The sequence below is a fragment of the Penicillium citrinum genome, assembly GCF_028827155.1.
Source record: "Penicillium citrinum strain IBT 23319 chromosome Unknown utg000002l:1.0-3833315.0:1.0-3834789.0, whole genome shotgun sequence".
NCBI classification, from domain to species: Eukaryota; Fungi; Ascomycota; class Eurotiomycetes; order Eurotiales; family Aspergillaceae; genus Penicillium; species Penicillium citrinum.
Window position 1 is genome coordinate 2835915 of NW_026622687.1, and position 16020 is coordinate 2851934.

Genomic DNA, 16020 nt, shown 5'->3' on the forward strand with positions numbered 1-16020 from the left:
ACTCGTGATTTCGTCTCGACAGCGGACCATCGATGTTCCCGGGAACCCCCGCTTTTTTTTTTATCATATTTTGTGATCTTTTCGGTTTTTCTTTTCGAGAACCTTCGTATATTGCTCGTCTCGCTCAGGCATGGGGGTTTGTGCGTGCAGGGAGATGGTGTTGTCGAGACCCGGCTCTTCGAAGGTCTGTTGTCTCGATCTCAAGTGGTACAGTCCTTCTCCACTGTCACCGTAATAGAATGGAAGAAAATAGTTCAAAGTGACAATTGGGTATCATAACAGAGCTGTTTTCGGCGAATTCGCACAGGAATTAATGGAGAGAAGTATCTCGAGAAAGCGAACGCGTAGAAAATAAGCCGGGTGTTCAATTGAGCCGGATTTAGTCGGGATTGGTGGCCTGAGAACAGTAGGTTAGCAAATAAGTATTGGGATGGGCATGTAATCAAGGGTCACTCACTCGCAGCACGGGACGCGAGTAGTCCTCGTTGTCTTGAAGTGATACGCTGCTGTCCCGAGAGCCGTGAGGATAGACATTTTTCATGCGGTTGTCAGTATAAGTGTTTTGACGGCCGAGTCCATTTCCATCCGCACCCTGAGGGAAGACACCTCGGACGAAGCTGGAGCCTTGGCTAGTTCGGTTATCTGCCATGTCGGGGTTGCTTGGAACGGGGCTGGCCGCACGAGCACGTTTCCGGTAGAAGAAGACCATGAAGATCAACCCTCCCAACAGAGCCAGTCCTCCCAGGACACCAATGACGATACCAGCAATTGAGCCACCGCTCAGACCGGAATCATCACTGGCCTTAGCCTTGGAGGTGTCTGCACCGGCGGTAGGATTGGATCCAGCAACTGTGATGGTCCTGACTTGTCCACCCGAGGTTGTCTCCTTGACGATGTTACCGGATGTGGTAGTAGTCGAGGATGATGAGCTAGTCTGTGATCACAGGTTAGCAACCCGAGAATCAAATTGTTTTTGTCATAAGGTAGTCGGTAAATACAGTGGTTGTATTATGCGAGGAAGTGGATATACTTGTCGATGTACCGCTAGTGGTTCCCTGTCCCAACAAAGAATAAGAGAACCGTTTCCAAAAAAAATAAGGACAGAACCTCAAGATATGAACCAGACAGAGAACCAAGAAGGGTAATGTCGACTTGATGGCCAGGGATTGGGTTTTCTTTTACGCAGTCACGACAGGCGGAATCAACTTACCGAAGTGGTGGAGTCAGAACTGCTACCACCTTCTGTGCTGGTCGGCTTTTTGCTGCCAACGCTCACGTAGGCGAAAACTCCGTCGGCGGCACTGCCACAACTATCGTCGGGATAGCCAGGACAACTGGTATCACACTTGCTCGTTGCTTTTTGTGAGGATTCCGAGGGCACGACGTTGGTGCACCAGCACTTCTTGCCTTGAAGGACACCGAGCGCATAGCTGGCGCACGTTTTCTGACAAGCGCCGTTGGATTGGTAAGTGTCAGTTACTATAAGTCAGTGAGCCATGAGTCCACGATACTTTTGTCCCTCTTCCTATCACTTCAAACGTACCGGCCTTATACGAGGATCCCGTGTTGTCGGTAGCACAGTAGGCGAGTTCAGCCACGACAAACGGCTCGGCCAACAAGGCAAATGCTGAAGCCAAATGCCAGACCTTCATGGCTGATAGTTGTGACGAAAGTATCAGGGACTTATTATTATTGCCCGCGTGTGGTGGAACGAAGGTTGTTGTTTTGCCCTCTTTCTTCTTTTGGGTCGAAATCAGATCCTCGGAGTTGTTTCGAGTTTAGTTTTTTGTATTTTTTTTTCCTCTTCTCACTTTCCACCTTTTTTTTTGAAGCGAGGGAAGGGGAAAAAAAGGGAAAGAATCGACCTCTCAATTCCACCCAGTCTCCGTTTACTCGAAGTGTGTCGACTCGGCACGGGGATAACGATCGAAGTCTTGTAAAAAAAGTAGGGTGTGCCGACCGATGAGAGAGTGTCGATCACCCATACACAATGGGAGTGGGAGAGGGAGAGAGGAGAGAGGGATCAGGGGAGGATGAATGAAGGTGTGGCCAGTTGATACCCAGACACAGGGAAAGTATCAAAAAGCCAAGGGCATCGTCTCCCACAAACACAGAGTGAGGTTCAAAAGTGGAGGAGAATGTGATGATAGCAGGAGGAGAAAGGGAGAGTCACGGGCTTGACCTAAACTAAACGGAGCATCCAATGTTGCGCATCCCCGGCAATGCCGCTAGCTCGGTGGATACGCGCACGTCCAGTATTACTAGTATGAGTATTAGTATTACATAGTCTAGTATAGTATAGTATAGTATCATGATATTTTATTAACTGTTCTACTATGTAAATAGTAATCAGTATAGAAATATGTTTTATGATTAGAATTATGTCCATAGTAATCAATCAACAAATAAACTGTCCATGTATACTATGTATACACTGTCTACTGTATTGTTGACATAAACCGAATACCCAGTCTGGCTATTCTTCCCCACCGCCTTGGCTCTGATTGGCTCGTCGCATCCTCAACTCGCATTCCTCAGGACATTCTCTTCCTTTCTGCCCTTCATACCGTTATGCTTCTTTCTCGTCTTAGTTTATATTTTAAATTATATACATTATCATTGATCTATTCTATATGTATAGTACTCATATAACGATCTGTTGACCTGTACTGGTCACACTTGACTGCGTAACTGCTGTGCAACCCATTTCCTGGCAACGGAGAGGGGGGGAGAGACCAGACAAAAAAAAAAAGAGGAGCCTACGTAATGAGTGGGGAAGGCAATTGTCTCAGAACTGCGCCCAAAGCCACTTTCTTCCTGCCACCACTTCTTACACATAGACTATGTATGTATGTACTTATTCGAGACAAGTCTGTATTCCGTCAATAACTCGGGATTCCGTGGATGGCTCTGCCTGTCCCCGAGCATCATGTCATGACCTTATCACTTGGCTTCTATTCTTGATCTTCATTACAGTGTACAGGAATATGTATACAGTATCCCCTGGTCCCAATCCCGTTCCTGCATGGAACCCAACTAATCTAGGTACACAATCGTGTCATCTATCACGGGTACTCTGGACGGAGTGTCCATTGCCCCAAGCCACCAAATAGTGACAGCAAACCCTCGGGAGGTGCGGACCAAAGTACAAGTGCGTCATTCTTGTATGTACAGTACAAGAGGAAAAGTCCCCTCGATCGCCTTGATCATTGGCTAATCACGGAGCTATCTCCCCTGGTCAACTCTGATTGCACCAAACCAAGGCATTAACCTGTACGGAGTACTGTACATCAACGCCAGTGCCAATCATCATCTTGAACACCGACGAATCAATTGGATGAAAAGGCTTGTCCATCCGAATGTGACAACAACTGCAGGTGCCGCGGTCCATTGCCCCATCGACCAAGTTTATTCTCTTGTTTATCTTTCTGTCACAACTGTACATAAGAGGTCGCCACCGCACTATCCGCACTAGCTGGGCAAGATATAATATCCCACTAAGTACCAGGTCTAGTCTCATAGCCGAGGAACCCTTTTTATCGACTCCCTTTCCGATGATGCTGGTGACTTGAGTTTACTCCATACTTCGCCCTTCAGCTACTCACACCCTGTGACTATCTGATATCAGACCAGGTTTTTTGGAGATCATTTAAAAGTGCGGTTGGCACAATTGTTCCTGGTACCACTCGAAACCCAACCAGAGATCAGACAATGATCGGCCATCTGACGGCGAATCATAAAACGGGGGTGACCCACCGTTGTAAATTGCGTAAATTGGCCAGGTCGCAGGACGATTTCACCATAATGAATTACATAGTATTTATGCACCTCGAGTGATCGATCGATTGCGACTCGGGCACATGTTGGCCTGTCGGTGGTTCGCAAGCTATGCAGTATGGAGTATTACTAGTTCGACATGATGTATACGGCTGGCAGTTCTCACTATCTACTACTATATAGATATGTACAGGACACTGTACGGAGTACACCCTGAATATCATGTAGTCCACCTAGCTGACTATTTTGCTCCTATTATTCGCTACCATCGGATCGACATCTCGAAACTTCCCGGGAGCCGACCTGGCCTGGACCACGAGTCCACCCATAGCCTCCCTGACGGAGCACACGGAGGTTAGCCACGGTCAGGGAATCCTTCTATGCACATATGTATACGATGTAAAAGTACTAACTACCGTAAGCACACTTACCAATATAATGCTGGGTAAATACACTTGTTGCCAGCATTTACGCGTACTTGGACAGCTGTAAATCTCGAAATTACCGTCCTTGCACCTCCCCACTATCATTAATATCCCTGAGACACCCACCCCCAACGATCCCGGGTGGCGGCAGGGGTGTGTAATGCTTGCTGCGTTGCACCAGGGGATATTATATTAATTGCAGCAGGATGCACGCATCGTGCAGTGAAATGGGTTCTTGATCGTGAATCCTGGAGCGTCCGCATACTCAATGATCGCCCGTCAGATCCTTCGCGTTTCAGACCGTCCCAGTTTATTGGCGGCCATCGGTAGATCTCGAACTGGCTGGATCGAATCTACTTATATACAGTTGCCCTGTTCTTCTGTTGCTTACACTTACCTGCCAGGTACAAAGCACGAGTTCGATATCATATTAGAAATAAAAAAAAAAAATAGGTGCAGCTCGGTGGAAGCCGACATGACGGTGCACCCGCCCCTGTGGCTTGCAATTCTAGACTCAGTCTAGAATCCACATTGTGGCTTTTTGTTCCAGTTACTTTTTTACTTTCGTGTTTATTTTGATTTTTGATTTTTGATTTTTGATTTCCAAGGATATACCGCTTCTCTCGGCACTTAGGAATTTGTTTAGATGAAACTGGAGCTGAGAGATTGCCCCTTTTCTCCTTATAAGGCGTGTTGCTAAAAGAAGCATGTTAATTCACTGATTCACGACATCTATCACGACGTAATCAAGTGGTCAGTCCCTCAAGTAGACTGCGTATTTGAAACCCTCGCTTGTGTTTTGAAGCGGACTACTTCATTGTATTCAAGTTATCTGTAATACATAAGCGGTCGAGTAGCTTTTATTTTGCTATTATCACAATTGACCGTCTTCTAGGTATTTCAGTTACCCTAAACTGCTTCGAATTTTATAGTCTTTTCGCGATTCAGCTTGTCTTGAAGAATGTCGATACCAGCATTGAGAGGCCGAGATTTGGATGGAGACTTTTGGGTCTATGTGCTAGTAGTAATGCCCAGGAGACGCTCCAACGGTTGAACTCATCCATGAGTTATGCTATCATTTCTTTAATTGTTCCGGTCCAAAGTCCCGTTTTCGAACTTATTTAATTTCAATTACTCCTATACTACCGGTATATCACAATTAAAAACGACCAGAGCGCCGAGGATCAATAATCCATTCTCGTTCTCTCACCCGTCTTTCCCCCATCATGCGCGGTGGTCTCGTCGGAAGCCTCTCTACAAGAGAAGAGCGTCTTGGACGTGGTGGAGGAAGAGATGCTCTCTCCCGTTGCATCTCACGAATGCGTCGACGTCGAGCGCTTCGAATTTGATCAGAGAGCTCAATCAGCTCATCGATATCCCTCTGTACAGAGCAAAATATTAGCAAGATTTCTTTGAAAGGAACTCATCTGAACAAAAAATTACCTGCTCCAGGAAGGAAAACACATAGTAATATTTTCGTGCTTCCTCAAATTCATATCCAAGTCGTTCGATAGCTTCTCGAACAACCAATTCCTTTGTTATCTCTGTCCATCGTTCATCATGAGGTTCCTTCTCTATCTGTTGACCAATTTCAACGTCACGTTCAAGTTCCAATTCTTCCTCAACGGCGTGTTTGGGAGCTACCTCGATGACACTTAGGGCGCCGCTCATTTCGGCTGCTTCGATCTTTGAAGGGGTGTCGGCTGCAGACCATTCGTCCGTAGTACTTTTGGAAAGTACTCTTGATGTAGGGATGGAGGGTTTCTCGTGGACTTCGACGACTTCTTCCTCTTCGATTTCTTTATCCAATTCAAATCCGCGAGGTATGTTCCGATGTCCGCGAGTTTTGGCTGATTTCCCGGACATGGACATTTCCTCTCTTTCTAATGAGCGAGGCTTGTGGTGGGTAGATGCCTTTTTGTGATCCCATGGATTGGAGAAGTCGATAGATGGTTTGCTGGTCGGAGAAATAGATTCATCATCTTCCTCAATTTCGTCGTCCTCCTCCTCCTCTTCTTCTTCTTCGTCTTCATCTTCATTCACGTAGCGGTGCTTGTACACGACATCATCCTCGGATTTACGTCCACCTTTGCTACTTCTAGGATATACGGTTAGTTTCCAGTTGTGTCATTATAAGCAGTTTCAAGTCACGCACCGGTGGTGTATATCAACTTCATCGAAACTGGACCTTCTAGAACGGACTTCTGGGCTGGGCGCTCGCGGTAGACGGACACCCTCGAATCCTACAAGCACTGTAAGCGCTAGTACCAACAAATTGATTCAGTAAACATACCATGATCTATATGTCTGTGATGTGTGATCACATCCTGATGAATAGGTGGTGCACGCACCGGCTCCGGGGAAACATCTCGAGGCGGGTGTACAATCCTCTCTTTGTGAAGAGCAATGTCCTCGGCTTCCAAGGGTCCTGATACGATCTCAGGTGATCGATGAGATCTTGAGCGTGATCGCTTTTTCTCGATCTCCTCAATAGATGTCCCTTCTAGAAATTCCTCATCCTCTTCAATGGGGAATGACCCCGGTGGCTCTCGTTCAGGTATGGGTTCTGGTGGAATATGCTTGTCTCGAACCTTGCCTTGTGATCGCAATTCTTCAACCTCCTCATCCCTTTCGCGTTGAGATGGTCGGTCTTTCCATCTCATAATGATCTCTTCGTCGATTCTGTTGTCTCGACGATGTCTCCCGCCAGGGGGAACTGCCCGATTTCTGTCACCAATAACAATTTCTTCTACTAATTGTGGACTGCGCGGCCAATTCCGCCTGCGAGATTCTGAAGATCTCCTTGTTGGCTCGTCTCTTTCTTCTTCCGGGCTTGTTTCCCGTGGAAGTCTGTTTCTGTCGTTTTCAAGTTCTCGGGGTAGCCCTTGTCTGCATCTGGGGGGCAGGTCATCCTCTTCCATATCCCGGTCTGGGCGGAGTCTTCTCCTTTCACGCCTTTCCTCCTGAATCATTACTTCCTCTTCACTGAGTGGTTCCCGAGGACGAGGACCACGTCGTCTATCCCCTTCAAAGATGCGATCCTCTAGACTCATTCGACGTGGACGATGAACGCGCCGCCTTTCCCTTTCTTCGATTAGCAAATCCTTCTCGTCAGGGCCCCGAGGGCGCGGTCCACGCCTTCTCTCTCTTTCTCCGAAATCCATGTCCTCCTCACCAGGCTCTCTCCTGTAAGGAACACGGTATCTTTCTCTTTCTTGGAAAAGCTCTTCTTCGTCGATCTCACTAGGTCGTCGCTCCCGACGCCTCTCTCTATCTTCGACTATAAGATCTTCCTCATCGATTTCTCTCGGACGGCGGCCACGTCGTCTTTCCTTATCTTCCAATATGAGTTCCTCGTCAATCTCCCGAGGTCGACGTTCACGACGTCGCTCCCTTTCTTCGAGTATTGGTACCTCCTCACCCATCTCTCTCGAAGCACGTCCACGTCGTCTCTCCTTCTCATCAATTATGAACTCTTCATCCACATCCCGAGGTCGACGTTCACGATGTCGTTCTCTCTCTTCATAGATAAAATCTCCGTCATCGATCTCACGAGGCCGGTGACTACGTCGTCGGCGCGGCTTGTACATTTCCTCCGGTTCGCGCTGAAATTCTCTATCCTCGTCCACTTCATCTCTGGACCGTCGCATAACCATTCTATCCCTTTCTCGTGGCGGAGTAAAGCTTTCCTCCATAAAATCGCGGAGTGGGCGTTCCCGAGTCCGCAGTCGTTCCATGTCTTCAGGTGGAGGCATTGATCTGCGACGACGGCGAACTTCCACCTCATCTTCAAATTTAGGTTCTCTTCGGCGTGGCTGGGGTATATATCTCTCTCGGTTTCGAAATCTTCTTCGTAGTAATCACGGGGTGGCGCGCGGCGAGACATGGCGGTGGTGAGGGGTACTTGGGATGGTGGAGGGGGTTTGGGCACGATATTACCATTGAGGTCTGGCAGGTAATAACAGATGCTGAATCTTTTCTACTCTTTTGGACTTCTGCTTTGGATCGATAGTGAAGCTTGGTCTGCTGATTCCTACTAGGGATTCTCCAGGTGGTAGTTTTGTTCATGCAAGAATAATTATCATAGCGGTTCAAGATGTTGAAGGGTTGAAGGGATTCCCAAGTACGACGCTTCTGGTCATTGGAGCCCTCACGAAGTCAAATTGGCCTAGTCTCGTGACTTAATCATTTGGAGCCGAAGAAGTCCTTGTCTAGTCGAGAAACAGTTCGACGATATAACTTGGTTGCTCTTGAAAATCTCGCGGAATCGAGGCAAAGGCGGGGGCTTTGGCGCATTCTCGCCGATCACGGCATATGCAAGAGACTAGGTAGACGCTGTTTAGACGGGGGAAGACATTCAAAAATTTAGAAGAGCGGGTTTGTAGATGGGGAACTTCCGGCCACACTCTCATGTGCTTGTAGAATAGCCAACGCGTTGGAGGCTGAGCAACATTTTAGTCCTTGAAATAACCCGATGACCCCACGCTCACTGATGTCACAGCCACGCGGACCATCGTAAGAGATCGGCGGGTACAGCATTCTGGCAAGGCTGAACAAATTACTATGTGCTATGCACTGGAGAGCAGGATATTGCCATCTTGAACATTATAAGCATCTAAAATATTTCTTTATTTTTATTTCATATCTACATATTTCGTGCCTTGGAATTGAATTTGGAGAACTGGTGCCATTCCATGGCTCTGGAGCGGAGTGGCTGGGCGAACAACCAGGGATCATTCGTGAGCGCCTGAAAATGACACCACCAGTTGATATCACAAGTAACTACTACTATTAATTACATGGGTAGTGGCATTATGATATGACACAAGACATGCAGCTGTATCGTCGGACTAGGTTCACTGAAAAAAAAGCCGCTTCTGCCCTTTCTCAGGCTTGCCACGGCTGCGACCACCTCTTCCACGGCTGTTGGAAGCCCTAGCGCTAGCGCTGTTGGTTGGAGTCTGTTGCCGTAAATGCGTCTGTGCAGACATTGCTTCCTGACGATCTTGAACTTCTAGGTCTTTTGCAAAATGCCAGTCATCATGTTCTTCTCGCTCATGTTCTGGTATCGTTTTTGAACACCGATCACAGGTATACTGCGGCAATGCATACTCTACCTCTTTCGAAGGTCCAGGGGAAAGCTTTTGGTCTTCTAGATGCTGATTCTCAACAGTGGTAGATATCGAATCATCCGGGAGAGGCGAGTTGGTAAAGAAACGTTTGATCCCTCCATCGTCGATCTTTCTTTTCTTTTCTATCGGAAGCATTTCGCTAGCAGAACTGTCGTCATGAGGTCTTGGGGCTTGACTGATCGACTTTGCCTGATCACCTCGAACAAGGAATCCCTCGATTGCTCGATTCTTGCTTACGCCATCCTCAAAACTGCTCACGCTCAAGGATAAATTCGAACAAGGCCACGCTTGTCCATCCACAACAACTTGACGGAGTAAATTCTTGGCCAGCTCGAAAAGCAGACTTTCGTCAATTTTACTCGATCCGGGAATTGGGATCTGGCGAGATCGAGACTGGGCCACTCGATGGTGCAGCGTGATCACTCTGGGACGACGCCTGTTCTCAAGTACGCCGTCTTCCACTAGCCGCCCATATATATCTGCAGCAAAGATATGCAGCCATTTTTCTGCCTGCTCCACGGAGTTGATACTTGGGCGAAAAGATTTTGCTGACAACATGGACTTGATTTGCGTCCGAGGATTAACTTCACTCCGATCTTCTCCGCGAATGACCCCATAGAGCCAGGTTGCTGTATGATCATCAAGTTTTGCGCGCAGTTGATCCAAGGGGATTTTTAAAAGGTCGCTCACTTGCTCTGTGCCGAAATCAGAAGTGATTTGTTCGCCTAGTTTCCCGCCTAGCATGCGAATTTGGGTAAACTTGTAGCTACCTAAGAAGGATCCAATAGCCCTGTTCCGCACAATAGTTTGTGCGTTCGGTTTGTTGCAAGCACTGCCTAACTTGGCCAGCATTTTATTTCGCGCGATACCGGCGGAGCAAGTATAGTGCAGCCGATCCCATACAGCCTTACGTACCGAACGAACGATTTCGGCTGCTATTTGCATCACGATATCATCCCAATCTGGGTCGTCTGCCTCCCGCTCGTTTTCATCCAGCTCGATGAGGCAATCCTCAGGATCCCACTGAATCGCTGTAGTTGGTGGCATTGGAAGCTCGGCTTCTCGGTTCTCATCTTGTGGGTTTGGCTTTAGTTCCGGGTATCTTTGAAGTAGGACGCGGTAGATCAAGGGCGACAACTCAATGAAGACTTCATCGATACTTGCTTTCTCTAAAGAGGCAGATAGCCCTTGAGTAAGAGCCAGTAGACTCTCATCTGGGCTTTCAGTGGACCATCGTTCCAATTGCTCCTTCATCGTACTAAGAATCTTTCGAGATTCTGCGCGATACGGGTCTAAAGAGACCTTGTCGGTTTTGATGTTCTTGAAGGAGTCATCGCGGTAGGCCCATCGACCACCTTCTCCTTCACGGAATGTTGCGACATGTTGTAGGACGATGTTCGGACAGAGTTTCCGCGCTTCAGTAGCTGTGAGCATGCGAGTAATGCCAAATGGGCGAGCGGCGTAATTCACAGCGATTAGTGAATCCCACTGGCGAACGGCGAGGGGTCTGTCGCGTTCCGTCCCCAGGCGGACCATCTCACATTGTGCATAGAATGCATCGAGGTCAATATGGGCAATTGCGCGGAGCGGCGTCGCTGTCGAGCCCTGGCGAAGCAAATGCAGCTGACGGAGGGTATAGCGGGAACGTTTCACGGCATCGGGAGACGCGTTGGGCAGATCTGCAGACGACATTCTCGATGCTGCGTCATGGCGATTCTGGTGGTCAGTTCAAAATCCCCGAGCGTCCATGGAATTATGATGAGGCCGTATCCGTAGTCTGCGCGAAGTTTCCAATGGACGCGATCCTTGGGTAATTCCCAAAGGGGTTTAGTGTACAGCACATGGGGCTGAGAGCCTCAGGCGCTGATTAGTCATGATTTCATTGAGCGAACCGTGGATCGTTTGTTGACTTGCTCAGAAGTAGATTTTTGGGAAAGAGCGTCAATGTACGCTACGTAGGGAAGGCACGATGGCGACGAGGCAGGTGACTTGAGCGTTTGGTTTGCTTTGAACCAGTTTGAAGCCTTAAAGAACTTCAACATCAGCTAATTACTACACACTACACACTACACTACACAATATATTCAATACAGTAACCATGACATCCCCAAAAAGTACCTATCGGCTACAAGCATCACATCACATCCCATTTCACATGGTTCGAAATCAAATCTCGTCCGACTAGAAAAGGCACGCTCAGAAGCATACTCTCTACCCTTTCTAATTGAAAGATCCAAAAAAATGGAGGGGGATCACATTATGACGGCCGCCACGGTCACATCATTCTCGTGCAGGGTCTGCCTGAGTCGAGACCAAACAGCTGTACGATCTCCGATCTGAGCATGCTGACATGGGCGATCGCTGAGTGGCGGCCTGTGCTGCCCAAAGCCACGCATTCCTGCCCAACGCCCTACCAAGTGCTCCGTCAGGTTTGACCGGTGGCAACGTCTCTTTGCTGGCTGCTTTTGATCTACGAGCAGATTGGCCCTTACTCCCCTCCAAGTTTGCAGTGGTCGAAAGGATCAACCCTCTCTCACAGGTCCCGATTTGTTCCAAGGTTGGACTTGTTCACACGAGTTCGGAGGGCAGCTTCCGCCCCCCCCGCCTCCCTCCTCGAACCAAACATTTTTCACCCACTATGTACATACATACATACAGTGCACACGCAACCCCTAATGTCGCTTCACTGAATGGCCTCAAGTGGTCAATTAATGGACTGGTTCACCGCTTTCTTTCGCTGCCTTCGCTCTTTGCATCCCATCGGCACAGCCAGTTCCGATCGACCCAAAGGCTAGTGGGGTCATCCGGCAGCGTTTATGAGGGCACAGACTCAGTAGCAATCCAAGCTGGAAATTGATGGGGGGGATCGACTCTTTTTCAACGTAGCCATACCAAAATGTGTGCCTGACCAGGGCCAGGATGCTGCAACCGCAACAAGGCGGCTAGAGACAGGGTTGCACATCCTCTAAGCCATATTCGACCGTGCATGCTTTGCTTTGATAGTGGGGAGTCGTGGCACCAGCCCAAGAGGACGGCCCAACCGCCTCTGAATCCACTTTAGTTCGCCCCCCTCCCCTTCTTCTTCTCTTTCTCTTCTCTTCTCCCCCTCTGCATTTCGTCTCGTCTGTTTTCTTTTTCACTTTCTACCTCTCCCATCTTCTCCTTCCCCCCCCCGACCTTCTCCGTGTGTCGCTTCCCACTCCTCCCCCCCCCCCACTTGGATCTCCCACTGGACTCTCATAGCGTGACCACACTTATCCCAAAGGACTCACACCTCCCTCCTTTCTCGTTTCTTTCTTTTCTTGACTCTTCGTCAAGTGTGTCCAGCCTTGCAGACTTAATTCAGTCACTTGGCCACGTTGATTTGATCTGATCTCGATATACCCAAGGATACTTGCCGGAGTGGACAACCAGATTTGAAACCCGAGGACTTCCCGGATATTATTTTCCCCTAGGACACCATTTTGCTATTCTCCCGACTACGGATCCATTAATCCTTCCAAAGGCCGTCTCTCCCCTGGACTGTTCTGTCGATTCTGCGTTCTTCCCTGGACTACGAACCACACGTCAATTAAAGTGTTGACGATCGACCTTGGACTCATTTCCGGTCGCTCAATAGACAAGAATTTGTACTTTCCATTCAATATAACGGACCTCAACCTTCTGCCGTCATTTCCACTCCAAAGGATACAAGGAACCCTCATCTTTTCCCCGGACTTTTCATTTTCTTCCTTGGCCCAGTCGGATCTGAGGTACCCGTTTCAATCACTAGTCATTCTCAGGATACAATATGACAGGCCGTCAAAATGAATACTTCATTCCCGGTGATGGAATCAGCCGCGAGGTGATCCAAGCAGATATCTGTCGCTATCTGGGGAACGATGCTCTCGTGAGACCCGGCAACCACAATGTCCGTCTCCTTCCCCGCATATTTTGTTAAAGCTGTATATGATTTGGGGCACTCGAACTAACCTTCTTCGCAGGGTCGCCCAGGATTCTTCATCCGTGCTTATCGGAATCTGACATCTGTAAGTGATATTCTCGCCTGATCAAAATAATGGGCCGAACCAAGGAATAGACCATCTGACCAACGGACCTTTTGGATCATCTAGGAGATGATTGCTGATTTGAAAGCTGACTCCGCTCGCTGGGAGGCGGACGTTTCACGACGGGCTGACCTAGGCTATCCGAGAGGTAGTTACGTGCAAGATATGAACGTATCTCACGCCCCTAACACCGTGCCAGCGAACTATTCCTCATCGGCCATCCATGAGGTTCGCCAACAACAGGGGCCTTCCCCTACCACCTTCAATGCTGCTCCCGCACAACCGTATATGGACCCCTATTCCCAAAGTCCATACAGCGGATCTCAAAGTGCTCCCTACAACAACAACCCCTCTTACAGCTCTACTCACTCGCCATATGGATCAGGCCAGGCTCCATACCCTCCGCCTCAGGTCTCCTACTCTGGCTCATCCCAGCCTGTCGTGACGGCTGCTGACATGCATCCTTCTTCTTATACCTACTCGAACACTGGCTACGGTTATGAGGGCGGTGGCCGAAATGCCCCCAGATACCCAGGACCTGGTTATGATGCCGAGTCGGATTATTCCCCCGTGACTACCGGGATGGCGTATCCTACCACTACTGCCCCAGACCCCCGGATAGGAATGGAGCCAAGATACACACCGGATTACGAACGGAGTAGACCGCAGCCAGCCCGCGAGAGGGAACCTCATCGCCGGCGGTAAGAAAAAAAAATATCAAAAACAAAAAAATCAAAAACAAAAACATACAAATGAAAAATACCCAGAAATTATGCCGACTCTTTGTTTTATGCGAGGCTCCCTTTCCCTTGCCATTGCCGCCCAATGGAATGATGATCATTTACTTTTTTTTTTCCTTTTTGCTTTCTCCCCTCCTTGGACTACATACGTTGCATTTCTGAGACATGATGGTGTCTACGAACAAAGTTTTTTTTTCCTGGACAGTTTACGCTTCCTTCATGTTGGCTGTCTCTCCATGTGAAGCCCTAAGAAATTCTTTACTTGCTTCGGAGTAAGTTCAGGGAGATTACCACGTCGGACATGGATTCATTATGTGTGCGGCCCTAAATCGCAAAACATACTATCCGTTGGACATGAAATGCCAATTTACATTTTGCCTTGCCAGGGGCCGGACTGGACTTCCGCTGGAAACCCACTGGTCATCTCTCATCAAGATGAGTCTGGTCTCTCTGGAGGGACTTCCTCTGTTATAATATCCTGCGCTATCGTGCAATTTGCCGGACAGGAGTCGGGGCATTCTGATTTGAACTGGGGTACAGGAAAGGTGGCTTTCTTGAAATTCGAACTCTTTTGTCCTTAATGACTTTTCCCGGATAGCCGCTATGCTGGAATCCGCTTTTTTGCCTGGGCTATTTGATTTCTTGTCTGTTCTTACTTTTCATGGTGTACAGGATTCTTGTTTTGGAGCAGTTCTTTTTGCCCTTTTTCATCTGATCAGTCTTCCTCATTATGAGACATGAGGTTCGCCCGGTCCATGTTTGCTTTTTCGTCATGTGTTTTCCTTCGTGGTTGCTGGGAAAGATTGCTTCGAAAGCGATACTGATGAATTAACATGTAGATATGAGCATTTACGGCGTTTATCTGTTATGTGGTTACCACTTCCATTGTTTGAATGGTTCTCTCAATATAATTGAACCTTACTCATCCGTCCTTTCTTTCTTCGTACATTCCCATGTCTCTTTGCAAACTTAGTGAGTCTTGTACTTGTAGTACAAGACCAGAGTAGGTACCCAGGCTGCCATGTTGATATTTTCGAGTTGGTAGTCCACCCTGCTTCTTGGAGAACCCCAGATACGCCAGATAGAAATGTAATAGTGATTTCTGCAGCTGTCCACAACTATCAAATGAATTTGAGCATCCAAAGGGTTTCCTCCGGAGGAGGCACAATTAAGCCCTATCGCCACGATTCTCGTGTGTAGTTATTATTTACAATATAGCAGTATCGCCCAGTCTTGAAATGGATATCGTACCCGAGAAGTGGAAGGCTCAACCCCCATAGTCCTGTTTTACGCTGCCATTTGCCCATTTGAACAGAAGGTATCAGACGTGGTAGGAACAACACTAACATTGACGCAAACCAATCTGGCATAGATGCTTTTGTGCGAGCATCTAGTCGAAAGCTCCTAGTTCAGTCCATCGGTCCACAGAACAACCTAGGTCAAGGTCCAAGAGCACAATCTAGACTGCCGTGACGGATATTTTCACTTTATTCTAGATTTCAAGTCTTATCTCCTTGTCTACATGGATGTGTCTATATATAGTTAATAAAAGGATAGAATAGGCGAAGAAAGACGTGGCTGTCAAGCTAAGTAGTGTGATAAGTCGATTCATCAGTAGTCTGCAACCAAGCTAACGTGAGATACTATTTGTAATACATGAGCCTGAGTGATTTCCATGGAAATGATTGCATTATGTCGTTGATTGGGCATTTTAGACATCTCAGAGGGTAGAGGAAATTTACTTCGGTACATCCGGGCCGTAGCAGTCTACTTCTACCGATAGTTCTCCGAATGTACCATTCGGCCCGAATCTGTGAAGATGGGAGGCTGTTCTTCAATTTTGCTTCCGATCTTAGTTCGTTATGACTTATCAGCTTCAAAGACAAATCAGCTCCTGTAA

At 48.0% G+C, this 16020-nt stretch overlaps 5 protein-coding genes across 5 annotated transcripts; 1 reads left to right on the forward strand and 4 right to left on the reverse strand.

The window, feature by feature from the left end:
- Window positions 1–379: 379 nt before the first annotated feature.
- On the reverse strand, window positions 380–1652 carry N7469_002880 (WSC domain-containing protein; the record flags this gene model as incomplete). The annotated part of the gene is made up of 5 exons (XM_056641800.1): window positions 380–397; window positions 458–934; window positions 999–1055; window positions 1211–1479; window positions 1544–1652. 5 exons carry the CDS (start codon window positions 1650–1652, stop codon window positions 380–382), a joined length of 930 nt encoding a protein of 309 aa, XP_056504294.1.
- A 2380-nt stretch (window positions 1653–4032) lies between these two features.
- N7469_002881 (uncharacterized protein) lies at window positions 4033–4631 on the reverse strand (the record flags this gene model as incomplete). The annotated part of the gene is made up of 3 exons (XM_056641801.1): window positions 4033–4155; window positions 4325–4544; window positions 4600–4631. 3 exons carry the CDS (start codon window positions 4629–4631, stop codon window positions 4033–4035), a joined length of 375 nt encoding a protein of 124 aa, XP_056504295.1.
- A 730-nt stretch (window positions 4632–5361) lies between these two features.
- N7469_002882 (uncharacterized protein) lies at window positions 5362–7939 on the reverse strand (the record flags this gene model as incomplete). Its single annotated transcript, XM_056641802.1, has 4 exons — window positions 5362–5583; window positions 5646–6300; window positions 6358–6445; window positions 6496–7939. The coding sequence occupies 4 exons, from the start codon at window positions 7937–7939 to the stop codon at window positions 5362–5364; spliced, it is 2409 nt and encodes an 802-aa protein (XP_056504296.1).
- A 1119-nt stretch (window positions 7940–9058) lies between these two features.
- Window positions 9059–11026, reverse strand: N7469_002883 (DNA-directed DNA polymerase eta; the record flags this gene model as incomplete). Its single annotated transcript, XM_056641803.1, has 1 exon — window positions 9059–11026. One exon carries the CDS (start codon window positions 11024–11026, stop codon window positions 9059–9061), a length of 1968 nt encoding a protein of 655 aa, XP_056504297.1.
- A 2098-nt stretch (window positions 11027–13124) lies between these two features.
- N7469_002884 (putative transcription factor RfeG) lies at window positions 13125–14085 on the forward strand (the record flags this gene model as incomplete). The annotated part of the gene is made up of 3 exons (XM_056641804.1): window positions 13125–13244; window positions 13318–13362; window positions 13447–14085. 3 exons carry the CDS (start codon window positions 13125–13127, stop codon window positions 14083–14085), a joined length of 804 nt encoding a protein of 267 aa, XP_056504298.1.
- Between the last annotated feature and the right edge of the window lie 1935 nt (window positions 14086–16020).